The following is a 27,514-nucleotide window of genomic DNA, read 5'->3' on the forward strand; positions in this document are numbered from 1 at the left end:
GAGTCCTTGTATCTGGCGCACACAGAAGATGTGTCACATGGTCGTCAAGTCAAGTCACTTTTATTTACATAGCACATTTAAAAAACAACTCTCGTTGGCCAAAGTGCTTTACATTGGTATAAGAATAGCATAACAAACAGCAATGGTTCATAGATTAAATACAAACATCACTACATATATATAGCCCTCGATCAGAGGGCATCAAGAAAGGCTTGGGAGTAGAGATGAGTTTTAAGTCTCGACTTAAAGGAGTCGATGGAGGGGGCCGGTCTGCTGGGAAGTGGGATGCTGTTCCAGTCTAGGAGCTGCAACCGCAAAGGCTCGGTCGTCTCTGAGCTTATGCCTAGACCGCGGGATGTTCAGTAACCCCAAGTCGGCCGATCTGAGGGACCTGGAGGTGGTGTGGTGGGTAAGCAGACTTTTGATGTAGGTGGGGGCAAGCCCATTGAGGGCTTTGTAGAATGAGGCACCACCTCACAAAGCACCATTGCACCCCCTCTCACCCCCACCCTATTAGGCACCTCCTGCCCCATCTTCGGGCAGGTAAATTGGCATCATTAGAACTCACTGTGATGGACAGAAAGAAAGTCCTCCTGGGAAAGCATTCAAAGATCAGTCTCTTGATAGCTATGATGGAAGAATGTGGATCTCAAATGCGAGTAGTAGTTTCAAGCATTTCTGGTTCCCAGAAATCTGTCAATTCATGGCTCTGTGAAAGGACGGTTCTTCTATCTTCAAACAAGCCCTTCTGGGGACAGGCATCGTGATATGAATTTCAAGAGCTAAACCTCCTTTGCTTCCTATTTTGGTCCATTATGATCCAGATTTGGAGGGTTACTACTTGGACATTGTGTCTTCAATTAATGCTAAGAGAATAAGTCTGGTGGTTGCTTTTTGTAGTGTGCAACTATATGACTTACACAGACACGTGTATGCTTGGTTGCTTCATGTTGCAAGTTTACAGTAGACTTTGACTCACACAGTTACAATGCCACTTGATGTTGAAGGCAGCCTATTTTAATAGGAATATCCAGGCCTTAAGTAATCACTGGCCACATTCACTTGGATGTCACAAAGAATGGAAAGGCAAGCAAAAACTTGGGTTTCTTTTCACTGGGGTAGGAAAGACTTAGGATAGACTCAATAAGATCTCTTAAACAATCAAAGTGCTTTAATTGATTGAATGCTGAAAGCCTATTTTCTCTGTGTAGGAAGGAACAGTAGATGCTGATTTACACCGATGATAGACATGAAGTGCTGGAGTATCTCAGCGTTAGTTACTCCAGCATTTTGAGCCTATTTTCTTTGACTTTAGTTGTTGGACAGTTTATCACATCAATATTGTCACTTAGACAGGAAGGCGATAGTAGGTAATCATTTCTTATCAAGGGTTGTGGATCGTGGAACATTTAACTCCGGGGATATATTGCATAGAGGAAGCAATACCTATTCAAAGGTAAACTAGATTTTTGCAAAAAGGAAGTTATAAAGCTACGAGGACATAGCATGGCAAAACAGCCAGCTGCATCTACTTTTGGCAAAGATGAATTTGTTTGCCAGACTGTGACAAACCTTGGTGGAGATGTGAGAACTAAGATCTGCAGCATGGATAAAGACACCTCATACAACAAATACAGTTTTGTAGTAGGCAGAGGGGAATGACAGCCAGAACTTCAGCTAGAAACTTACACGCAATAACCAGAAATAATTCTGGCCACTGCAATCTGCCTGGCAATTGTCTGGAAAAAATGATTATTTATCCTCATCTTAACAAAATGTATTGTGAACAGGACTGTTCTCAACTGCTCAATGACATTATTCAATTGGGAAACCTGTAACAACATACAATGCTTTTGTCTTTCAGTTTAATACCATAATCAGGTACATTATACTCCCCTGCAGATCACCACTATCCATGGATCCACAGCAAAATATCAGATTTAACCCACACATTACTATAATTTATAACATTAATTTGAAGCAATAGAATTACTAAAGCCATTTCAAATTAGTTTCTGAAACACTCCCTAGTTTATTGTCTTGCACAATCATGGTTAATTTTTTGCAATATGAAATTCAACTTATAACTCTAAAGGGCACGTCTATTGTTTTAGTCAGTGTGCACTAATTAAACATGATAGCCCTTGTAAATTTTATATTGGCAATAAATGTCTATAAAGAAATACAGTCATAAGTCATCGAGTGATACAGCGTGGAAACAGGCCCTTCAGCCCAACTTGCCCACACCGGCCAACATGTCCCAGCTACAATTGTCCCACCTACCTGCGTTTGGTCCATATCCCTCCAAACCTGTCCTATCCATGTACCTGTCTAACTGTTTCGTAAATGTTGGGATAGTCCCAGTCTCAACTACCTCCTTTGGCAGCTTGTTCCATACACCCACTACCCTATGTGTGGAAAAGTTATCTCTCAGATTCCTATTATATCTTTTCCCCTTCACTTTAAACCTATGTCCTCGATTCACCTATTCTGAGCAAGAGACTCTGTGCATCTACCCGATGATGATCCTCTCATGATTTTATACACCTCTATAAGATCACTCTCCTGTGCTCCAAGAAATAGCGTCCCAGCCTACTCAACCTCTCCCTACATTTCCAGTTTCCAGTAGTAGATGCAGTTGCGTTCTGTTTCTGGAACGAGCATATTTAAGTGATTCAAAGCAAACTTCAGTGTCGGGGATCGGTTGAGACAAAGTTAAAAGTATCATTCACTTACGTGATATAGAGTGATGGTGTTGGTTTCTGGCAGAGGTGTACTCAGGGAATCCTGTCGAATAACTTCGAGGTGAACTGGTGTTGGCAGGCCAAATTGGCTGATGGGATGATTAGGACTACCGAGCTTGTCACTCTTCTTCCTGGATCTTTTACCCGTGTCTCTTTTAACTATATACTCCTCTTGAATGATGGGGATCTTATCATCACTCATATACCTCATTAGGGAGCTTTCTAAATTTAACAGAAATAATACACAATAAACAACAATGTAACGAGCAATTGATTTTGTTTCAAAAAACAGAAATTCATTATGAAAATGTGCTGGATATCAAGCATTTAATTGCAGTAAGCATACAATATCATTATGTTTTCAGCAGCTATCTTGGTGCTAAAATTACACAGAATCATTTTCTGCTCCTCCTCAAAATTTGTATTTTCTCTTTTTCAAGAACAAAAACTGCGAAGTTACTATTGTTTTACAGACAAAGGCATGTGGATGCAAGGCATTGCATTGTCTTCTCAGTGGCATACTTAATTAAATGTTTACAAGGTTGCTGAATGGTTTCCATGCAATCACCGACACACAGAGTAGGAGGAAGAAGATGTAATGATCATAATTTTGACCAGGCTTCATGTTACATAGCGCTTCATCCCACTGCTACGAGGTTCTGAGCATCCTGCCTTCCTCAGGTGGATAAGCTGAATGCCAGATTTTGTCTGGTTGTCTTGCTGCTGAGAGCAGCACTGTAATTGAGAGGGGTTTTGCAAGGGAAGAGCAATGCTGACGTTTTTTTCCGAGGAGCAGTTTGGAAGTGCCAACATTAGGGAGATTGCGAAAAAACAGATAATATTTAACAAAGCTGTCAGCCAATGGGGAAAATGGGTTATGAGTTCTCAGCTCCAACTATCATACCCTGTGGGAAATTATATCTCTGTATATAACCGCTGAGTGGTTGTCCCATTCCTAGTGGCACATACGCAACCCATTCTCAAACTCAGACAAGATTAGAATCAGACAAGGATTGCTGAATGAAAATGAGCTGGAAGATAAATATGAACAAGCCTTTATCTTCAAGCAATTTATAGCCGATTGGCAGGCAGGTCCATTTTCTAATGTTCCATATTTAATGGGATGCTTGCATGCCTCGTATGTTTTTTTTGTTCCACTCTCTTCTCACCTTGATTAGTACGGGTGTCAGGGGTTATGGAGAGAAGGCAGGAGAATGGGGTGAGGAGTGAGAGATAGACGAGCCATGACTGAATGGCAGAACAGACGATGGGCCGAATGGCCTAATTCTACTCCTATCAAATGACCTTATGACCTTAAAAAAGACAACAACAAAAAATGTTGTTCTCCTGCATTTTACCAAACTTTATTTTGATGCATTTTGAACTGGTCTGAACGACTTTTCAGGATATCCAGACGTTTTTATCCTTCTTGAATTGCACCCGAGTTTTAATAGAAACAGTAGAAAAACGAACCAATTAAATACAGACATTTTCAAGGCCCAGAAGATATCCTTACTGCATTTAAAAAATTATATTCATTTTTGAAATCTTTGCATCACCCCTGAGGAGTAAATTCATGTTATAGAAGCAGAATGAGGCCATTCAGCTCAGGTCTATTCCACCATTCAATCATGGCAGATCTATCTTTCCCTCTCAACCCTATTCACCTTTCTCCCATAACCCCTGACACCGTTACTAATCAAGGATCTATCAATCTCCACCTAAAAATATATTGCCAATCCTTGACTCCTTTGAGAAAGTGATAGTGAAAGTCCTGAAAATAAAGTGGGTACCAACAAGCCACTCTCTCTCCTCACTTTCTTTCATTCACGTTCACTGTAGGACAGGTGAGGAAGTAATGCCCTTTGGGTGAAAACATCTCCCTGCAGTGATCATCTCTCCCACGCTGTAGCCTGTGTAGGAAGGAACTGCAGATGCTGGTTTGAATCGAAGATAGACACAAAATGCCGGAGTGACTCCAGGCAACATCTCTGGAGGGAAGGAATGGGTGACGTATTGGGTCGAGCACCTTCTTTAGACTATAGCCTGTGTACTCTTATCTTTGCCAGACCCATTTTAAGTTTGAGATCTAATGTATAAATATGCCTTGCATCATCAGTGCCCTGTATCTCTGACATTGGGCCGAACGTTTAGATGTCAGCATGGTGTGGGGCACGGCTCAACCGGTAATTCCCCTTTCTGTTTAGTGGCAAGCATATGTGAAAGCTGATCCACTTGAGGAAGCCCAGGACAAAATAAGTAAAGTTAAAACCTAATCTTTGAAGATAACTGAAGATAAATGGGGATACTGTGGATAGGGTGAGCTGCTTTAAATATCTGGGAGTCCACATCTCAGAGGATCTGACATGGATATCACACGCTGCAGCACTCCTAAAGCAGCGCCTTTACCACCTCAGGCAATTGAGGAAATTCAGAGTGTCTCTGAGGATCCTCCAGTGCTTCTACTCAGTGACTGTGGAAAGCATCTTGTCCGGAAACATCACAATCTGGTTTGGGACCTGCTCTGCCCAGGACAAGAAGGCTCTGCAGAGAGTAGTGAGTTCGGCCGAACGCACTATGGGAACTACACTCATCCCCCTGCAGGAACTATACATCAGAAGGTGCAGATCCAGAGCCAGCAACATTATGGGGGACCCCTTCCACCCCAGCAATAGACTGTTCCAGCTGCTAAGGTCAGGCAAACGCCTCCGTTGCCATGCTGTGACCACGTGAGTTTTCTCCGAGATCTTTGGTTTCCTCCAACACTCCAAAGACGTACAGGTTTGTAGGTTAATTGGCTTGGTATAATTGTCTTGTAAATTGTCCCCAGTATGCGTAGGATAGTGTTAGTGTGCGGGGATCGATGATCATTGCGGACTCGCTGGGTTTGTTTCTGCACTGTATCTCTAAACTAAATCTAAAAAACTAAAGGATTTAATCGATCAGCTTTTAGTTTGTTGAAATTTAATGGATTCTATCTTGTTAATTGGCTACAACATAAGGTGCAATAACAAATCAGAATTTTTTCTCTGGACATTCAAAACAGAAGAATTGAATGTTCCAGAAGAACATCAGATTGTGCACAGCAGAATTAAACAAGTGATTGCAGTTTCCACCATGATGCTCTTTGTTAGTTAGCAGTCTTTGTGCAAAAAGCTTTCATCAAGCCCCTGTACCATCCAATGTTTGAATCACTGTTGGAGATTGCATATGAACAGGCTTGTGGGATCAAGCGGCCACTAACTCGAATGTGAACATTCGAAGATAGACACAAAATGCTGGAGTAACTCAGCGGGACAGGCAGCATCTCTGGAGAGAGGAATGGGTGATGTTTTGGGTTGAGACCCTTCTTCAGACTAGTCTACACATTCCTACACATATGAACATTCAAGTCGGTGGCCGCTTGATCCCACAAGCCTGTTCCATCAGTCCACAAGGTTGATCTGATTATAACCTCAACTCTGCATTCCTGTTTACCAGCAGTAACCTTCACCCCTTGCTTATCCAGAAACCATCCAAAGGAAGACACAAACAATCTTCCTGATATAGTAGTGGCCAGAGGATCTGGGGTGACGGAGAAACTGAAGGAAATCCACATTAGGCAGGAAATGGTGTTGGGTAGACTGAGGGACTGAAGGCTGATAAATCCCCAGGGCCTGGTGGTCTGCATTCCAGGGTACTTAAGGAAGTGGCTCTAGAAATCGTGGATGCATTGGTGGTAATTTTCCAATGTTCTATAGACTCAGGATCAGTTCCTGTGGATTGGAGGTTAGCTAATGTTATCCCACTTTTTAAGAAATGCGGGAGAGAGAAAACAGGGAATTATAATAATAATAATAATACATTTTATTTATGGGCGCCTTTCAAGAGTCTCAAGGACACCTTACAAAAATTGAGCATGTATAGGAAAAACATGTAAGGGGAATTAAATAAATAGTAGAGACATGACTAGTACACAAAGTAAAGACAGAATTCAATACAAAACACAGCATGAGGCAATTAATGCACAGATGAAAAGGGACGGGGACGTGGGGCTAAGGATAGGCAGAGGTGAAGAGATGGGTCTTGAGGCGGGACTGGAAGATGGGGAGGGACACGGAATTGCGGATCAGTTGGGGGAGGGAGTTCCAGAGCCTGGGGGCTGCCCTGGAGAAGGCTCTGTCCCCAAAACTGCGGAGGTTGGACTTGTGGATGGAGAGGAGACCGGCTGATGTGGATCTGAGGGACCGTGAGGGTTGGTAGGGGGAGAGGAGGTCAATGAGATATGTGGGGGCCAGATGGTGGAGGGCTTTGTAGGTGAGGACCAGGATTTTGTAGGTGATCCGGTGGGAGACGGGAAGCCAGTGAAGTTTTTTGAGGACTGGAGTGATGTGATGCCAGGATTTGGTGTGGGTGATGAGTCGGGCGGCTGCGTTCTGGACCAGTTGGAGTCGGTTGATGTAGGTGGAGCTGATGCCAAGGAGAAGTGAGTTGCAATAGTCCAGTCGGGAGGAGATGAAGGCATGGATGAGTCTTTCAGCAGCAGGCGGTGTGAGAGAGGGTCTGAGTTTGGCGATGTTGCGGAGATGAAAGAAGGAGGTTTTAATGACATGGCGGATGTGAGGCTCAAGGGAGAGGGTGGAATCAAAGATCACGCCAAGGTTGCGGGCCTGGGGAGATGGGGAGACAGTGGTGCCGTCGATGGTGAGAGTGGGGTTATTGATTTTGCTAAGTGTGGCTTTGGAGCCTATGAGGAGAAATTCTGTCTTATCGCTGTTGAGTTTGAGGAAATTATGTTGCATCCAGGTTTTTATTGCTGACAAACAGGAGTTGATATGGGAGAGGGGGGGGTTGTGGGGGGATTTGGTGCCAAGGTAAATCTGGGTGTCATCAGCGTAACAGTGGAAGTCCAGATTGAAGTGGCGGAGTATCTGACCAAGGGGGAGGATGTAGATGATGAAGAGGAGGGGGCCGAGTACGGAGCCTTGGGGAACGCCTTGAGTGACTGCGGCTGTAGCAGAGGTGTGGTTGTGGAGAGAGATGAAGTGGGATCTGTTGGAAAGGTAGGAACGGAGCCAGCTGAGTGCAGAGCCTTCAATGCCGAGGTCCTTGAGTCTGGTGAGCAGGATGTTATGGTTCACTGTATCGAAGGCTGCGCTCAGGTCGAGGAGGATGAGGATGTTGAGGGAACCAGTGTCAGCAGAGGTGAGGAGGTCGTTGAGGACTTTGAGGAGAGCAGTTTCTGTGCTATGGAGGGGGCGAAAGCCAGATTGGAGGGGTTCAAGTAGGTTATACGCAAGGAGGTGGGAATGAAGTTGTGACGCAACGATACGCTCCAGGGTTTTTGAAAGGAAGGGGAGGTTTGAGATTGGGCGGTAGTTAATGAGAGAGGAGGGATCAAGACCAGGTTTCTTTAAGATTGGTGTAACGGCAGCAGTTTTGAAAGCGGAGGGGACAATTCCTTGGGACAATGAGGAGTTGAAGAGATTAGTGAGGTAGGGGCAGAGTACGGGGAGGCAGGACTTCAACAGGGGAGTGGGGAGAGGGTCGAGGGAGCAGGTGGTGGGTTTGGAAGAGCTGATGAGTTTGGAGATTTCAATAGGGGTGACCAGGTCAAACTGGGAGAGGAAGCAGTGTGGAGGAGGGGTAAGGAGGTCAGTGGAGATGTTGAAAGGAGGGGCCGTGGTAGGTGGTGGAGTAGATGCTGAGGAGTCGGGTACAGGGGATAAAGATTGATAGATGGTGCTGATTTTATCAGCGAAAAAGTGGAGGAATGAGTTGCAGAGATCCGGAGTAGAGGTAGGGAGAGTGTTGGCTCGAGGCTTGAGGAGGTTGCCCACTGTGGAGAAGAGGGTTCTGTGGTTTAGGCAGGGATCGGTGAATATGGAGGAGAGGTAGGCAGATTTTGCAGCAATGAGGGCATCTTTGTAGTCAGTGAGGTGGAGTTTGTAAGCTTCAAGGTGGACTGTGAGAGATGATTTTTTTATTAGTCGTTCGAGTTGGCGACCAGTCTGTTTCAGTTTACGAAGTGCAGGTGTGTACCAGGGTGAGGATGTGTTGAAAGTTACGGTTCTTGTTTTGAGGGGGGCCAGAGTGTTGAGGGAGGTAGACAAGGTGGAGTTGAGATGGTTTGTGAGATCATCAGGTGAGATGGGGGTTGAGTCCAGTGGGAGAGTGGTGGAGAGCAGGTCAGAGAGATGGAGGGGATCAATGGATTTTAAATTCCGGAAGGTGATTTCTCGGAGGAAGCGGGGGCGAGGTGTCGGAGAAGGGATGGTGAACCGTATAAGCTTATGATCAGAGAGGGGGAAGAGGCAAGGATGGAGGTCGAGTACCGGTTGATTTATGGAGCAGACCAGATCAAGGATGTGACCTTTGTCATGGGTGGGAAAGGTGACGTGCTGAGAGATAGAGAAGTTGTCCAGTAAAAAGGCGAATTCAGATGCGAGCTTGCAGGTGGGGGAGTCCATGTGAATATTTAAGTCACCAAGTAGCAGCAGACGTGAGGAGAGGGATGAGGCAAGTGTGAGGAGTTCAGTGAAGTCAGATAGGAAGGAGGGGTTTGGTTTAGGTGGCCGGTAAATGAGGATGACTGTCATGGAGGAAAGGGCTTTGAAGGCGAGGAATTCAAATGATGCTACTGGGGGGAAGGTGAGTTCAGTGATACGAAAATTCTGGTTAAAAATAACAGCGAGGCCACCTCCATGGCGGGAGGGGCGGGGTTTGGAAATGTAATTAAATCCAGGTGGGGATGTTTGATTGAGGGAGAAGAAGACATTGGGTTGTTGCCAGGTCTCAGTGAGCAGAAGGAAATCCAGAGTGTTGTCAATGATTAGTTCATGGAGGGCAAGGGCTTTGTTGTTGAGCGACCTGGTGTTGAGGAGGGCAAAGTTGGCATTGTGAGAGGGTGGAGGGATGGGGGCAGACTGGAGAAATCTGAGGTTGTCCCGGTTGACAGTGCGTGCGGTCAGCTGGGGTGGGGGGTGACGCGGTTGAGGGGGGGCAGAGCGTGGTAATGAGCAGAGGGATGGAATGGAACGTCCGTGGTTGAAGCAAACACGCCTGCGCCGAGAGCCTCTGTGGATGTAACGGGGTCGACGCAGAAGTCCAAGCTGTTTAACGACCTGGATGCAGGATGGGATGTGGTTGTTGCAGAAACCAGCCATCTGCAGAGTCGAGTATTTGAGCATGATGGTGAGGGTGCAGAGAGGCGTCCAGCGGTGCAGGTGCAGGTGGAGAGAGTATCCAGCGGTGAGGGAGCGGAGAGGTTGTCCAGCAGAGCGGGTGCAGCGAGGTGTCGAGCAGTGAGGGAGCAAAGAGGTTGACCAGCAGTGCAGATGCAGCGAGGTGTCCAGCAATTGAGGGAGCAAATAGGTTGTCCAGCAGAGCAGGTGTAGAGGTAGTCCAGTGATGAGGGTGCAGAGGTTGTCCAGCAGTGCAGGTGAAGAGAGTATCCAGCAGTGCAGGTGCAGAGAGGTTGTCCAGCAGTGCGGGTGTAGAGATGATCCAGCTGGTGCAGGGAGGTGTCCAGCGTCCAGCGTCGATGGTGCACAGGCACAGGAGGTGCCCAGCATCCAGCGTCCAGCATCGATGGAGAACAGGCACAGGAGGTGTCCAGCGTCGATGGTGCACAGGCACAGGTACAGGCAGGTAGGTAGGTAACAGTTAACAGGTAGGTAACAGACGTCGGGGTGGGGGACAGCGGGCGGAGAAGCGGCGAACAGTCAACGCCAGCGTCCTCTCCGGGCAGCGTGCAGGGATTCAAGCGGTTCTGGCGGCTAGCTGTATAGGCCGCAGGGGGACGATCGTTCAACGGCCGAAAACGGCCAAAAAAGACCACAGACCACCTCAACTGGAGTGACCCTCCAGTGGTCCCACGACAGGTGGTAGATCAAGACCTCGTCCGGGATAAAAATATACCGCAGTCGGCAATTGAAGGAGATGAAGCCGATTCGCGGTAAGGGACCGTTGTTAATTTGAAATTCCCGCCGCCGCCATTTTCCCGATGGCGTGTTAGCCTGACATCGGTGGTGGGGAAGATGCTGGAGTCAATTATAAAAGATGAAATAGTGGCACATTTGGATAGCAGTAACAGGATCGGTCCGAGTCAGCATGGATTTACGAAGGGGAAATCATGCTTGACTAATCTTCTGGAATTTTTTGAAGATGTAACTAGGAAAATGGACAAGGGAGAGCCAGTGGATGTAGTGTACCTGGACTTTCAGAAAGCATTTGATAAGGTCCCACATAGGAGATTAGTGGGCAAAATTAGGGCACATGGTATTGGGGGTGGTGTGCTGACATGGATAGAAAATTAGTTGGCAGACAGGAAACAGAGAGTGGGAATTAACAGGTCCCTTTCAGAATGGCAGGCAGTGACTAGTGGGGTACCACAAGGCTCGGTGATGGGACCGCAGCTATTTACAATATACATCAATGATTTGGATGAAGGGATTCAAAGTAACATTAGCAAATTTGTAGATGACACAAAGTTGGTTGGCAGTGGGGAGGCTGCAGGGTGACTCGGACAGGTTGGGGGAGTGGGCGGATGCATGGCAGATGAAGTTTAATGTGGATAAATGTGAGGTTATCCACTTTGGTACAAAAACAGGAAGGCAGATTACTATCTAAATGGCATCAAGTTGGGAAAAGGGGAAGTACAGCGGGATCTGGGGGTCCTTGTACATCAGTCTATGAAAGTAAGCATGCAGTTACAGCAGGCAGTGAAGAAAGCGAATGGCATGTTGGCCTTTATAACAAGAGGAGTCAAGTATAGGAGCAAAGAGGTCCTTCTGCGGTTGTACAGAGTCCTAGTGAGACCACACCTGGAGTATTGTGTGCAGTTTTGGTCCCCTAATTTGAGGAAGGACATTCTTGCTATTGAGGGAGTGCAGCATAGGTTTACAAGGTTAACTCCCGGGATGGCGGGACTGTCATATGCTGAGAGAATGAAGCAGCTGGACTTGTACACTCTGGAGTTTAGAAGGATGAGAGGGAATCATATTGAAACATATAAGATTGTTAAGGGTTTGGACACGCTAGAGGCAGGAAACATGTTCCCGATGTTGGGGGAGTCCAGAACCAGGGGCCACAGTTTAAGAATAAGGGGTAAGCCATTTAGAACGGACACGAGGAAACACTTTTTCTCACAGAGAGTTGTGAGTATGTGGAATTCTCTGCCTCAGGGGGCGGTGGAGGCAGGTCCTCTGGATGCTTTCAAGAGAGAGCTGGATAAGGCTCTTAAAGATAGCGGAGTCAGGGGATAGTTAGGGCTTTATTCTTTGGAGCACAGAAGGTTAAGGGGGGATTTGATAGAGGTCTTTAAAATGATGAGAGGGATAGACAGAGTTGACGTGGATAAGCTTTTCCCACTGAGAGTAGGGAAGATTCAAACAAGGGGACATGACTTGAGAATTAAGGGACAGAAGTTTAGGGGTAACATGAGGGGGAACTTCTTTACTCAGAGAGTGGTGGCTGTGTGGAATGAGCTTCCAGTGAAGGTGGTGGAGGCAGGTTCGTTTTTATCATTTAAAAATAAATTGGATAGTTATATGGACGGAAAAGGAATGGAGGGTTATGGTCTGAGCGCAGGTATATGGGACTAGGGGAGAATACGTGTTCAGCATGGACTAGAAGGGTCGAGATGGCCTGTTTCTGTGCTGTAATTGTTATATGGTTATATGGTTATATATGGGGAAAAGGCAGGAACGGGGTACTGATTGGGGATGATCAGCCATGATCACATTGAATGACGGTGCTGGCTCGAAGGGCCGAATGGCCTACTCCTGCACCTATTGTCTATTGACAGGATGGCAGCGTCCACGGGCTACATCGGTAACCTTGGCACTTTTGACAAGAGTAGAGAGCCGTTCAGCTCCGAACGGAGAGAGCAAACATGTTTTTCACGGCAAACAACATAATGGAGATTAGTGGAGAAGGAGAGATAGTGATTGAAACAAATAAGGCCGTTTGCAAACGCATGAAAGCGATTCTGCTCACGGAGATCGGTCCTGAAGTGTTCGGCACACTCGTGAATCTCCTTGCGCCCATAAAGGCAAAAAATAATATGCCATTCAATGACACTATGAAGAAGATGGAGGAGGACTTCAGCCCAAAGCCTCTGGAAATTGCTAGAAAGCTATAAATTTGGCACTGGAAACCAGAAGCAGAATGAGACAATCAATGAGTTGTCTTGAAAAACTTAACTTTGCACTGCAACTTTGGAATCTTTCTCGGACACGCACTACGCGACAGATTTGTTAGTGGTCTAGTGGATGAACAAAATCAGATCTTACATTCGAGAAAGCAAGCAAGATTGCTACCACAATGGAGATGGCATTAAAGAATGCTCACGAGTTTCGTCCACCACAGACTGCAGTGGCCGTTTACAGTCACCAGGCAGTGCCGATGGCCAAACCAAGAGGCGCTAAACCAAAACCAAAGTATAGCGGGAGCCGAGTTCAGCCAGTTGTTATTGTTGCAGTGGTAATCACTCATCCTAATTTTGTCAGTTCAACATGGCCAAGTGCTATAACTGTCAGAGGAAAGGCCATATCGCCTCAGCACGTCGGGCCAAGCTTAAAACAGTAAATCAACAACCTGCAGGAATCAAGCGACAACACCAGAAAGGAGTTCACAACTTGGAGATGAACCCAGATGGGAATGAACTTGGGTTGTACACCATTTATGCAACCAACATCGATAAGCCTACAACAAGCCAAGGCAACAACCTTTGAACTAAACTATTGATTAATGAACAGTTAATCGATATGTGTATTGACACGGCAGCAGATTGTTCGATCATGAGCAAAGACCTGTACGAAACAAAGTTCCCACAGACACCATTGTTTGAGAGTAAGGTCAAGTTGAGAACCTACTCGGGCGAAGTTTTGGAGACATGTGGACAAATGAACTGTAAAGCCCAGCATAATGGTCAGTCAGTAACACTGCCCATCATAGTGGCCAGCTACAGAAATAAACCAACCCTCTTTGGCAAGGATTGGCTGAGTAGAATAGAGTTAGACTGGAAGAACATTTTCAGCGTCGATTTGTCCAAATCACATCTTGAAAACGTCATAAGCAAAGATGCAGAAATTTTTGCCGACAGTTACACGGGATTAACAGGGTACTCTGCACACATTCGACTTAAGCAAGATGTGAGACCTGTGTATTGTCGACCAAGACCTGTACCATATGCACGAAAGCAACAAGTGGAGGAATAACTCGACAGGTTGGAACATAATGGAGAACTTGTTTCTGATAACGGGCCTCAGTTTAGTTCAGAATGGTTCAAAGAGTTCATGCAGCGGAATGGTGTAAAACACACTTGTTCCCCCATACCATCCAGTCTCCAACGGGGCGGCGGAAAGGTCTGTTAGAGTTGTCAAAGATGCTCTCAAGAAACAGGTTTTGCAGGGTGAAGCATGAAACATCATTTGGCTAGTTGCTTGCTTAAGTACAGAACCACACAACACACAACAACAGGTTACTCACATGCAGAACAGTTGATGAAGAGAAGGCTAAGAATATGCCTGAGTCTAGTTCAACCCAATTTGGCCTTGAGAGTTGAGCAAAAAGAGTTAAATCAAAAACGCCATTTTGACTCCAACAAAAAGGAGAGGAACTTCAAGCCAGATGAGCAGGTTTGTGTTCTCAGTCCTCCCAACAAGTCCAGTCGAGACAAATGGGATGTTGTGAAAATAGTGGAAGTGTGTGGACCAAAAAGATACTTAGTTGATGTTGGAGATAGGATCTAAAGTGTTCATGTTGATCAAATGATTCCAGCCAAAGATGAACTAAAAACTGAGCATGAAGTCCTAATCTCTGAGTTTTTATCTGAGAGTGAGTTGGAAGAGACCACTGTGATTGAAACACAAAGTTCAGTTAGTACAGACAAAGAAACAGATTCCTCTGGTCAAAGTCAGGGTACTAAAACAGAGCCAAACAAGCCCACAGTTGAGTCAACACCTGAAACTGTTACACCTGCTACTGTTAGACGATCAGGCAGGATCCGTAAACCAGTAGTCAGATTAGGTTTGTAAGTTAAGTAAATCACTGTATAAGTAAAACGAAAATGTGTAGATATGTAAAATAAATATATTATGTTTATCATTTAGATTTTCATAAATACTGGTTTAAATTAAGTATCACAACAGCAAAATTGTAACTGAGTACTTAAAAGGAAAGCAGTGTAATGTATTCATACATATTCATGTATATGTTAATGAGTTGGTGTTCAATATAAGCAGGGAATGTTGGGTAATAAACCTCTCTCTCGTGATCCAGGCAACCAGCGTGTAAGTTGTTATTCATTCTGCCGTCCGGAATATAACAAACTGTATCAGTGGTGGCCACAGGACTTTGAACTTTTCATTTGTTGTTGAAAATAAAGTTGGCAGAAGTTTGGGGTATATTTGCACTGGCTTCCAGCTCATATATATCAGCTTTTGAGTCTATGCCAAATGGATAACAGTTGCAGCGTTGTTGTATCAGGCTTCAGTTCAGTTAAGACTTGGCTGCCACCACAAATAGAGGTGTTTCTTTGAGACTCCCAGTCTAAATCAGTGATGTGATGAAAGAATGGATCGACTGGGCTTGTACTCACTGGAATTTAGGACGAGAGGGTATCTTATAGAAACATATAACATTCTTAAAGAATTGGACAGGCTAGATGCAGGAAAAATGTTCCCGATGTTGGGGGAGTCCAGAACCAGGGGTCACAGTTTAAGAATAAGGGGTAGGCCATTTTGGACTGAGATGAGGAAAAACTTCCTTCACCCAGAGAGTTGTGAATCTGTGGAATTCTCTACCACAGAAGACAGTGGTGGCCAATTCACTGGATGTTTTCAAAAGAGAGACTCTCTTAGTGGTAAAGGAATCAAGGGATATACGGAAAAAGCAGGAACTGGGTACTGAATTTGATCAGCAATTATCATATTGAAAGACGGTGCTGGCTCGAAGGGCCGAATGGCTTACACCTATTTTTCTATGATTCTATGTTTTTATGTAATACTTCCCGGGACCAGTACTAGAATCCACCACAAAGGCAAGAAAGAAGGGATACTTACTATGAGAGTAGGTATTGCTAGATTGAGACTTGTGAGTCTGTGAATCCTTCAGTACTGAAAGAAGAATTAGCACATGAAAATGAGGCCCAAGACATGATGGCAGAAACAGTACACAGAAACATGGCAGAGCATAACTAATTAGTAATTCACAAAGTCAATGACATTGTACGCGACAGGTGAAAATTAAAAAACAACAAAATACAGTGATCCATATGTAAAAAAATGCCGGTGGTTTTTGTAAAGGGAATCTCCAGGAATTGTAAGAAAATGGGGATAGTTGTATTACAGTCAACCAAACTGCATTACTGGAAAGGGATGTTGGGGATAGACACAAAATACTGGAGTAAGTCAGCAGGACAGGCAGCATCTCTGGAGAGAAGGAATGGGTGACGTTGGGTGATGCTGTCTGTCCCGTTGAGTTACTCCAACATTTTGTGTCTATCTTCAGTGATGACTGGGCCCTGTGTGAAAGCCAGCTCCAGGATGCAGGGCAACACGGAAATCACTCCAACAGTTAAAGTTGTAGCCATGGGCATCGTATGTTTTTGTGCCTTTGTGTTGATTACATCAAACAGTCCTAGTTCCAAATGGACATTGGCAATTTCCCTCAACTCTTTCTCTGCCACGTTGACTATAGCATTGTGGCTATCTCCTGCATCCGTGTAGAACTCGTTCATTTCATTAATTTCACCATTAACTTCCTTGCTACCCTCAAATTCACTTGGACTATCCCTGACACCTCTCTCCTCCTTCTTGATCTGTCTATATCACAGGGGATAGACTATCATCCCACATCTACTACAAACCCACTGATTCCCAGATCTCTGGACTAGATCTCCTCCCGCCCTGCTTCTAGCAAAGACGCTATACCCTCCTCTCAATTTCTCCGTCTCCACTGCATGTGGTCTCAAACGTGGTTTCCCCACTGTGTCGTAGATGGATCACCAACCCACGACTCCTCTGCGTCCTGTAGTTCCGCTCTTGCTCAAGCTACCCCCAGATGAAACAAAGATAGAGTTCCCCTGGTCCTCATCTGTTATCTCGTTAGCCTCCACATCCAACGCATCATTCTTTGACATTTCTGCCACCTCCAATGGAATCCCATCACCAGTCACATCTTCTACACCCGTTTTCACTTTCCACAGAGACGGCTCCCTCCGCAACTCCTTGGTCAATTCACCTATTCCCATCCAAACCATCCTCTCCCCAGGCACTTTCCCCTTCAACTACAAGAGATGTAACACATGTCCCTGTACCTCCTCCCTCGTATCCATCCAGAGAGCCCAGAAGTCCTTCCAGGTGAGAAAGAGATCCACATGCACCTCCTCCAACTTCATTTACTACATCTGGTGTTCCTGATGTAGGCCTCTCTTTACATCGGTGAGACTTAGCGTAGACTCACCATCCGCTGCAGCAAACAACTGCGTTCGGTCCGCCAGGGCCTAGATGGATGTCCCAGTTGCCAACCATTTTAACTCCCCTTCCCATTCACATGCCTCCCCCCACCCTTCTTCCCCCTATCTCTCCCTGTGCTCCACCTGGCCACACACCCATTTTGCCCCTCCCCTTCTGCTTCCACCTACATACCTTTCTCTGGTTTCACAATTTGTAACTCTTCTATCCGCATCTCACACTTTCTATCGTTTCATCTCTGGCCTTTGTCCAAATATTTGCCTATCAAAAGACCCCCTGTGTTCACCTATCACTTGCCTAGCTTTGACCTGGCCCTCCTCTCTTCCAGCTTTCTTACTCCCAGCAACAGTTTGTTTGATGAGAAAGTTGAACAATTGAAGAAACTCTTCAACCCAGCACCAGCGGAAATACTACAATGTCACAGATTTGGTATACATAATCAGACACGCACTGTAAATGTAAGTGATTTAAGAACAAATTTTAATTTTGGAGCATTCCTGGACTAAAAATTGAAGGATGGCGGCATGGTGGCGCAGTGGTAGAGTTGCTGCCTTACAGCACCAGAGACCCGGGTTCGATCCTAATCACGCGTGCTGTCTGTACAGATTTTGTACTCGTTCTCCCTGTGACCTGTGTTGGTTTTCTCTGGGAGCTCTGGTTTCTTCCCACGCTCCAAAGACGTACAAGTTTGTAGACTAATTGGTTTGGTAAAATTGTAAATTGCCCCTTGTGGGTGTAGGATAGTGTTAGTGTGTGGAGATCGCTGGTCGGCGCGGCCTTGGCGGGACAAAGGGCGTTTTTCCGCGCCGTATCTCTAAACTAAAACAGATTATTGTGCAGCCTGGTTGATGAGGTCAAATACCATAATGCTCTAGACATTACTTTTGAAAAGTATGATGCCTTTGCAATGAAACTCTCACTGAATAATATGAAAGAGTTTTGTTCATCTCAAACATGAGAGGATTGTGCAATACTGAACGGCAGTAATGGCGTCATTGTGTGCATAAGAGGTGGTTTGGGCAGGGAAGCAAAAAAGCAGGTGGACCAGAAAGGTGGGAAAACCCAACTGCATAACTGCAAAAATAGCATCAAACTGCTATTGATGCAAGGTGATCATGCTGCTTTGGTATGTGCATTCATAGGAGATGAACAACACTGCAGAGCAACAAAACATTTCACACAAGTTTGCGAAAGCAGGTAGAATATTGTAAACACTGAGAGCCCAGGGCCGTGCACGGTCTTGTAGGCAGGGAAACAAATCGGACGTGTGTTTTGACTAGGTGAACAAAGTCATGGATGGAAGCTTGTTAAATGGTATTTACACCACAGTTGGTGACCGAGCAGGAGATTAGAGTATATTTAAAACTACCATGAAGGTGTTGTGCTTGTGATGCATATTGATACTGTAGCTATTCAGTGAGCAGTGGGCTAAGACAGGCACAGCGTTAGCCAAGTTCCAGTGACCAGGAACAATGCCTTACTGTACACATACTCAGGGGAAGGGCTGGGAATGCTAGTGGAGATGAAGTGTTCTGTTACTCAAGATGACAGGGAAAGTGATCTGTTATAAATCATGGTGAACAACACCCAGAAACCAACACCACTGGGCAGGGAAAGGATGAGAGCACTTTCAAGTATATTCTTTTCAAGTTGCAGGGACAGTGTGTCAGATAAAGTCCAGGGGCAAGCAGACAGGTCTCTTTTTCTCTTAGAATTATATGCTCCATCCCTGATGATGCAATGAAGTGGTGGTAAGGGAAGGCATTCAGATAAAGGTGGGCACTGGAGAACGAGGGAGAGGTACCTGCCGGGTTCAAATGTAACACCACAAAAATACCGCAATAAATCGCAGCAAATCCGCAAGAAATTACAGCAAGTTGTGGACGCAGCCCAGACCATCACACAAACCAACCTCCCTTCCATTGACTCCATTTATACCTCACGCTGCTTCGACAAGGCCAGCAGTATAATCAAGGACGAGTCGCACCTTGGCCACTCCCTCTTCTCCCCTCTCCCATTAGGCAAAAGGTACAGACGTGTGAAAACGCACACCTCTAGATTCAGGGACAGTTTCTTCCCCGTGTGCGGACGTTGCGTCAAAGGGCGAGAAGCCGAAGTGGAAGCCAAATAACCAAATGGAAACAAAGCCGAAACGCCAACTAACCGAAAGGGTGGGACGCATAAAAGCAAACTTACCGAAAGGCCGCTCTGCCGAAATACCAACTCACCGAAAGGCTGCGTCGCCTACAAGCCACCTCACCAAATGGCCGCTCTGCTGAAAAGTCAAATAACGGACATTACGTTGCCAGGGGTGGGGGGGCGGGACTTGTGAGCGGTTGGTCCAGATCCCCACGTCCATCACATCACTGGCCGATGGAGACGGGAGGGTCATTTTCCTAACAAGACATAGGTGTCTGGGCACTCTGAACTTGAGCACCATCGCCTCACCCGCTATCCATCCCCCCACTTATTTAACCAGGTTCCTGAATGTAAGAACTATTTATACATGTAACATTTTTGTTTTTAAACCAGTAACTCTTTTTTGAGTTGTAATGCCGACCCCGTCCTGTGGGAAGGGCATGCTGCAGCTGGTTTCATAGTGCCTTCATTATTGGTAGGTGCTGATCTTTCACCTCTGCTCCACCCGGCGCAGCCGACACACAGCCCGTCACAGTGCAGCCGCACGTGGGAGACGAGGTGGAGGGCGGCCATGGCCGTGGCCGTGGGAGAGTGGGGGCTGTCCTGAGGGATGCGCTCCTTCGGCCGCATACAACTTGGTGCTCGGATTCAGAGTGCCCAGTCACCTATGGCTTGTGTGGGAAAATGACCCCCACCCTCCCGTGATGTGATGGATGCGGGGGACTCGACCAATCGCTGACAAGTCCCGCACCCCGGCGACGTCATGCCCGTTATTTGACTTTTCGGCAGATCGGCCATTTGGTGAGTTGGCTTGTAGGCGACGCAGCCTTTTGATGAGTAGGCGTTTTGGCAGTGAGGCCTTTCGGTGAGTTTGCTTTTAGGCATCCCACCCTTTCGGTTAGTTGGCGTTTCGGCTTCGTACGCTTTCGGTTATTTGGCGTTTCGGCAATGTTTCTGTTCGGTTATTTGGCTTCCACTTCTTTGCTTTGGCTTCTCGTCCTTCAACGCCACGTCCGGGTACCTTTCTTCCCAGCTGTTATCGGGCAACTGAATCATCCTACCACAACCAGACAGCAGTGCTGAACTACTATCTGCCTCTTTGATGTCCCCCGGACTATCCTTGACTGGACTTTGCCGGCTTTACCTTGCACTAAATGTTATTCCCTTATCATGTCACTACATACTGTAAATGGCTCGATTGTAATCACGTATTGTCTTTCAGCTGACTGGATTGTCCGCAACAAAAGCTTTTTACTGTACCTCAGTACACATAACAATAAACAAAACTGTAACTGTAAATTGTAACTAACAAAACTACTCATGGAAAGGGGGAGATTGGATATAGTTACATAATATGGACAATGAGAAATTCTGCAAAGGAAAGCAAAGCAGGTGGAAGCTTCTGCAGATCTTGAAAAACAAGCAGGAGTGAGCACTGCACAAGCACTTGTGGAAAACACTAGGAACTGATGATTCCACTGAACCGGTCGATAATGGAGCTCAGTTTAAAGTGTGGGGATATTTAGTTCCCAATGCTCATTGGGAATCATGATGAAGGAAATAGGTCCAAAGACTCAAAGAAAGAAATAAAACAATTCACAGGGACAAAGGACTTGAATAGAGTCCATGCAAAGACGACTAGGTTGGAATACCTGACAAATGATGCTATTTAGCAGAGATTTTGGAGACAGAGTTTGCAAAGAAATTCATGTGGAATCTGCCTAGTTTAACAAAACAGGAGCAATGTGAAAATCCGCACAGAGTTTGGTTAGATCAGCCAGCCTGAAATAAACACAAGCAAGATCTGAAAGTCCAATGGAAACTGGGGTCCACAGTGGAATTATTCACAGTCAAAAAGCATGGTGAAATAGAGTCATCACATAAATAATCAGCATTTAAATAATGTATCTGCTTAAAACATAGCTCGGTGTATATGTCTTAAAACATAACAATGTTTACCTTCCGTCATGTTATTGATGATCATGGAACTTGTTCAAAGAGTCAACCATATACAAATGAAATTAGACAAGTTGCAAGAAGGATATTTTGTATAATGGCCACAGCATCAACGGTTCAGACAAGCAGCAGACCAGTTCAAGGAGTCAGAGGTTGAAATGTGGTGTGGTGTGGTGTGGTGTGTGCTCAGTGTAAAGTCATACTGGCAGGGTGGAGCCTGTTTCAAAACACTCTGGAGAAGATTGAGACCAATGAGAAAGATCTCTAAAATAGTGCAGAGGGAGATCAGAGGCCAAGATTCAAATGGGCGGCAACGACGAGGAGTAACACTGGAACAAGACAATCCAATAAAAAGAGTATAGATCCACGAGGAATGATAAATGTCACCATCCCAGTGGGAGGGCTACATCAAATATCTTTTTTTTCCTGAAAGAGTCCAAAGGAGTAAATGTGCCTGGCAGGATGTCTGGGAATATGAACCTGGCAATGATATGAGTTGCAGGAAGATTGTGAGGAAGCAGTGGGCCCCGTAGACAAAAGAGGAAGTCAGAGTGAAGTTAGGGTACAGTTAACGAGATGTCATGAGGATATGGAAAGATAAATGACCATCTGTATCATCAGCCCCCAGTGCAGATGTGGGGAAGGTATTGGACACAGAAAAATGGCCGGGAAGATCTCAGAGATTTAAAAAACTGCATTTGAATACTTAATATATACATTTTCAATTGTAACAAGTTTTTGACTGATATCTGTTAATTTACTATGCAAGTTATTGCTGTACATGTGTTAATCTCTTTGGGTATGTGCTCACCTATGTACACTAATTTGTGAATAGCCTATATTAGGTATGCAAGTATAACTGTTATCTTAAAGTTGGTAGTTGCACAATTACCTTATGAAACTATGTAATTTGGCTAACATATTTCAGTTTAGATATAGACACAAAATGCTGTAGTAACTCAGGTAGCATCTCTGGAGAGAAGGAATGGGTGATATTTTGGGTCCAGACCCTTTTTCATACGTTCCTTCCTACACATTTGGTTTAGAGGTGGTTGCCATAACGAGTTCCGATGAAGGGTCTTTCGCCTGAAAAGTTAACAATACTTCTCTTTGCATGAATGATGCCTGACTAGCACGTGCTTCCTGTACTTTCTGTTCCAGCTTTAGATTTACAGCATCTAGAGTTTTATGATTTTCATAAATAGATATGCTTCCTTGATGCGTCTTAGGCAGTTATGTCATGCTCCATGGTATGAATAGAGAAGAATCCAATCAACAATAGATGCAAATGTCACCACTTTCCACTAACGCGCAAAAAAAAAAAGAAATTAACTCTCACTCGACAGTAATAAGAAATAACAGAAACATATACTCCCAGAGTGATTTTGTACGAAATGAAAACTTTTTTTTTATCAACAGTAAATTGAATGGGCAAATGAAAAGCAGATTCCCCAGCTCAACAATGAGCTGCCTCTGCTAACACATATAATGCTATACACTTGGAGCATTGACATAAAAAGCCAGAGTAACTCAGCAGATTAGGTAGTATCTCTGGAGAACAGGAATATGTTACATTTCGGGTCGATAAAGATTGCAGCAACCGTTGAACAATGAATGGGAGAGTAATAATTATGGTCGAATGCTTTTCATCTTTTTTCAAAGTTATGGATACAGAATGTAACTTGTGTTCAGTTGCACTGCTTCCATCAAGACCTCCAGAGTCAATGTTAAAGTGGTTAAGATGCACAAGCCCAACAAAATATCTTGTTTTGGAACTACAACTGTTTCCATCAGTCAATGGCTTTTGATAAATATGTGTCTGGGTCCATATCAAATGTCCAATTTGGCATTGTAATGTGTTAGAAGTTGCAAAGGGTAGAATTAATACCACTGATGATCTACTGGTTAACATTCTCGCTGAGTTAGCTCTAAATAGACAAATAGCCTATTTGCTTCAATAAAACAGAACATTCTGGAAATACTCAACAGGTCAGGCCCCATCTGTTGGGAGGAGAAACATTAACGTTTCACGTCAAAGACTCTTTGTCGAAACTGGGAAGAACACGAACGTTGCTATCATGACCACATCCTCTAAAACACTCTTACTGGTAGCATGTCTCGCCCTGTGTAAAAGAACTTGCCTTGTAAATATCCTTTAAATGTTGTATCTTTTACTGTGAAGCTATTCACTGCATATCCCTTCGGAATTTGATATTTCCACCCTGGGAAAAAGACACTGACAATCTATCCTATCTATCCCTCCAATAATTTGATCAGAATGTCCGCTCAACCTCTGACGTTGCAGAGAAAAATAATCTAAGTTTGTCCAACCTCTCCTATAGCTAATACTCGCTAATCTAGGCTATGCCTTCTGCACCTTCTCCAAAGTCGCCATATTCATTTTCATTGTATTGCCAGACATGGAAGAAACATATGGTCAAGTGGTTTGGACTCTAAATGCAGCGAGCAATTTAGCCGCCTTCAATTATAGAAGCACAGCAAGGTAGGAGTATAGAAAGGAACCATTCAGTCCACCGAGTGCATGCAAGGGCTATGCAAATGTAATCTAGTTAGTCTCACTCCCAGGCCCTCTACCTACAAGCCTGTAATTTGTTTTGCTTCCAAGGACATATCCAACTCCTTTTTGAAAACAAAGATTGAAACAATCACCATCATCTCCCCCGGACTGGAGGTCAAATTCTTCTCTTCACTGGATTGCTTTTCCTCCGGGCTCGTTTGATTGGTTTTCCAATTGCCCATTGATTGAAACAACTCATCTTGGTTCTTGGTTTCTTGGTCCTCCAAAATATTCCAAATGGAATTTAAACTGGAGGTGGTGGAGGGAGGACTTAAGCCAGAAAGGGTTATTGGGAAGAAAGAGCTACCTTAAATTTAGTTGCATCTGGTTGGGTAACTATAGTTGGGTGGAGATTATTCCATGCTTTAATTGTGCGGGGGAAGAACGAATTGCTGTACACATCTGTCTTTGTAGCTGGAATCACAAATTGGATCGAATGCCCTCGTCTGCTCCTAATTGGTTTGGGTTTGGTGTAGGTCTTGTAATCTATGTCGAGCTGACCATTTAACATTTTGTAAAAACAGGTCAAATCATGAGCTTCACGTCTGTCTTGGAGAGGGTTCCACCCCAGAGAATTCAGAAGTTTGGTAACACTCGCTTCTCTCTCATAGGTGTTAGTAACAAATCGAGCTGCCTGTCTTTGGACACGTTCGATGGAAGAAATGTTTTTATTTGTATATGGATCCCATGCTGCAATTGCGTAGTCCAAATGAGGTCTAACGAAGGTGAAGTATAGCATCTCCGTGACAGAAGGTTAACAATGATGAAAGTTGCGCCTCAGAAAATTTAGGACACCTGTTGCTTTCACCGTTGCATCTCCATTTACTATGTAGAACCTTCATGATCTCAATTGATTTCACAATTACCTGGACTCACATGCAGTGCGTATAACAGTGACCTGAGAGAGACAGGTCATGCCACTTAAATTTCCCAACTTGGCTCTCATTTCCAATCTGCCCATTGGCAGTGGCACAGTAGTGGTACATGAAAACAAACGTCCACCACTAAGTGAGAGCATATATTTGGAAGTGTCAACTTTCACTTAAAATTAGTTTCTTGAATATTTCTACAAAATAATTCACTCACCTCTCCGCCCATCCCTTTTGGGTCTGTTAGAATCTTCGTGTTCTCCTACCCAGCTGTATTCGACCGGCATGGAAATAGGCCTTAGTTTGCCTAGGAACAATAAAACAAAGTGCTCAAATCTTACAATAGCCAAACAGTGCAGTTGCGGGGAATCAGAACTAAAAGCTGAAAACCTTGGAAATACTCAGTCGGTTAGGCTCCCTCAAAAGAGAGAGAAACTGAATGGACATTTTGTGAAAATTCATTATCAACGGGTAAAAAGTTAGAATATAGTAAATTTTAAGGTAATGTTGGGAAAGAAATAATTAAAAAATAGTCAGATCTGTGGTTGGATGGAAGGTAGGTTAAATCAAATGACAACAGGTATAAAACTACATAACATTAAGCAAAGATATAAAAGTGGTTGAGAGTTGGTGAGGCCAGGATAGAGAGAACTGATAATCAAACGTTGCTAAGTTCAATTGCAAATTCAGGTAGCTTCCAGCTATCTTAATTATTGAGACCCAGCGTGGAGGGACTGCTGTGAGGAGAGGGGGGGGGGGGGGGGGGGGGGGTGGGAGAGAAGAACAATGGACAATGGGGATCCGGCGTGGGGGGACAGCGGTGGGGGGGGGTGGGGGGAGGGGGGGACGGGGACAATAGGGGGAGCCGCGTGCTTTGTATCTTTGTCAGCGCCATAGGTGGCCGCTATTTGTATACATTGTGCATACAGGCAAAGAATTTCACCGTGCCTTGCCACACGTGACAATAAAGTATTCCTATTCCCATTCCATACCATTCCAATGAAGATTGAGGGATAACTTCTCACTTTCTGACCACACACTTTATAGCTGTCGAAACGCATGAATGTCAGATGATAATTATGTGTGCACTGTTAGTCTCCTCTAGACCTGCTTTTCATTTCCATAAATGTTCTGTTATCATTCATTTTGGCTTCCAAAATCACACTGCTTCTACCTCCCACATTTCATCGACCCTCTATTTTTCTCTTTCGCCTTTGGGTTTTTTTTCTGTGCCTTTTAACGATATTTTGTTATGAAGGATCACCAGGCTGAAACATGAAGCCCGTTTCCCTCCTTGCAGAGGCTGACCGATCTGTTGAGTGCTTCCTGAGCTTCCTGTTTGTATTCTGCAATCATGTGTTGCTTTTCAGTGTATGTAATTATTGTTTACTTCTTTTCACCACTTAATATTCAGAGATGTCGCTTTGTCATCTTGAAATGAAATGGAATGGAATACTTTAATGTCACATGTGACAAGGCACAGCCAAACTCTTTGCATGCAACGTACACAAATACCGGCCACCAACGGCGCTGACAAAGTTACAAAGTACGCCAGCTCCTCCTTTGTTCTCCCCCACAGCGGTTCCCCCATGCCGGGTCCCCATGCCCATTGTTCTCCACCCCCCACCCCCTTCCCTCACAGCGATTCCCCCACGCTCTCATCGACTGCCAACGCGGGTTGACCTGCGAGGCTTCTATTCAACCACACTATTTTGAAATATTCTCGCCAAATGTCAAGACTGGGGGGGATAACTAAAATGAACATTAAGTGCACATATTGCAGTGCTTTATTATAACAGGTCAAATTCTCTTCCATACTTAGAAACCCAATTCTCTACTTCTTGATCTTTATTATAAATGTATCTATTTCTTAAAATGTTTCAACATTTCCGAGCTTGGTTGAAAGTAAGCTTTCATCCACCATCTAGCATTTGGTTTTAACCTGTACAAATCTTCAGGGAAATTATAATTTTCTGCAAATCAAATTATCAGATTTATCTGCACCACGACACGATAAGTAATTATTCCTTTCACCTATTATTTGCAAAAAAAATGTATTTCATGGTGTTAGAAGGAACTGTAGATGCTGGTTTACACTGAAGACAGATACATAATGCTGGAGTAACTCAGTGGGACAGGCAGCATATTTTCTCTGTATCTGTTAACCATCACAATGTTGATGAGTTCAGCAGAACTCTGTGTCGACAACTGATCATTCCAGTGTTGCAAAGGTGAAACAATCCAGTAACAGGCAAGATGAAAGGTGGAGTTAATGGGACAGATATTGAAGACAAAAGGCTGATGGGTGTAAAGGGGCTGCCCCACTTGGGCGACCTAATTGGCGAGTTTAGAGAGTTTAGGAGAGTTTGAAAAAAATGTCATGTTGAAGACCTCCTTCGACTATGTAGAAGACCTCCTTCGACTAGCTATGACTAACTTCGGGAAAATTGGACACCGAATAGTGGAGAGTGAAGACGACCTCGTTCGATCTCCTTCGACCTCCCTTCGACTATGATGAAGACTACCTTCGACTACCCACGATTACCTACGACTAACATGCCGACCTACTACGAACAAACCTACGAGTAAAAAAAGTAAAGATTTTTTCCACGGTGACCTTTTTTTACTCGCAGGCATTTTTCAACGTTGAAACATACGCCACGACCTAGTTGAGGCCTCGAGTACATGGGGACTACTCTCGAGCATGAAGGAGAGTAAAGGGCCTGTCCCACGAGCGTGCGACTCCATGCGGCAAGCGCGACCTAACGT

General features: G+C 44.7%; 1 protein-coding gene across 8 annotated transcripts in view; it reads right to left on the reverse strand.

The window, feature by feature from the left end:
• The window catches only part of cnksr2 (connector enhancer of kinase suppressor of Ras 2), a 469,607-nt gene that overhangs the window by 122,272 nt on the left and 319,821 nt on the right, over positions 1 to 27,514 (reverse strand). For 5 of the 8 annotated variants that reach the window (XM_033033315.1, XM_033033314.1, XM_033033311.1 and 2 more), the window contains 3 exons: positions 24,963 to 25,052; positions 15,791 to 15,844; positions 2,737 to 2,966 (listed from right to left, as the gene is read on the reverse strand). In XM_033033315.1, the coding sequence (XP_032889206.1) occupies positions 2,737 to 2,966; positions 15,791 to 15,844; positions 24,963 to 25,052 (374 nt within the window). The remainder of the gene's footprint in view (positions 1 to 2,736; positions 2,967 to 15,790; positions 15,845 to 24,962; positions 25,053 to 27,514) is intronic. The other 3 variants (XM_033033316.1, XM_033033313.1, XM_033033312.1) reach the window with 1 other exon arrangement.

The sequence above is a fragment of the Amblyraja radiata genome, chromosome 14 (assembly GCF_010909765.2).
Source record: "Amblyraja radiata isolate CabotCenter1 chromosome 14, sAmbRad1.1.pri, whole genome shotgun sequence".
Classification (NCBI taxonomy): Eukaryota; Metazoa; Chordata; class Chondrichthyes; order Rajiformes; family Rajidae; genus Amblyraja; species Amblyraja radiata.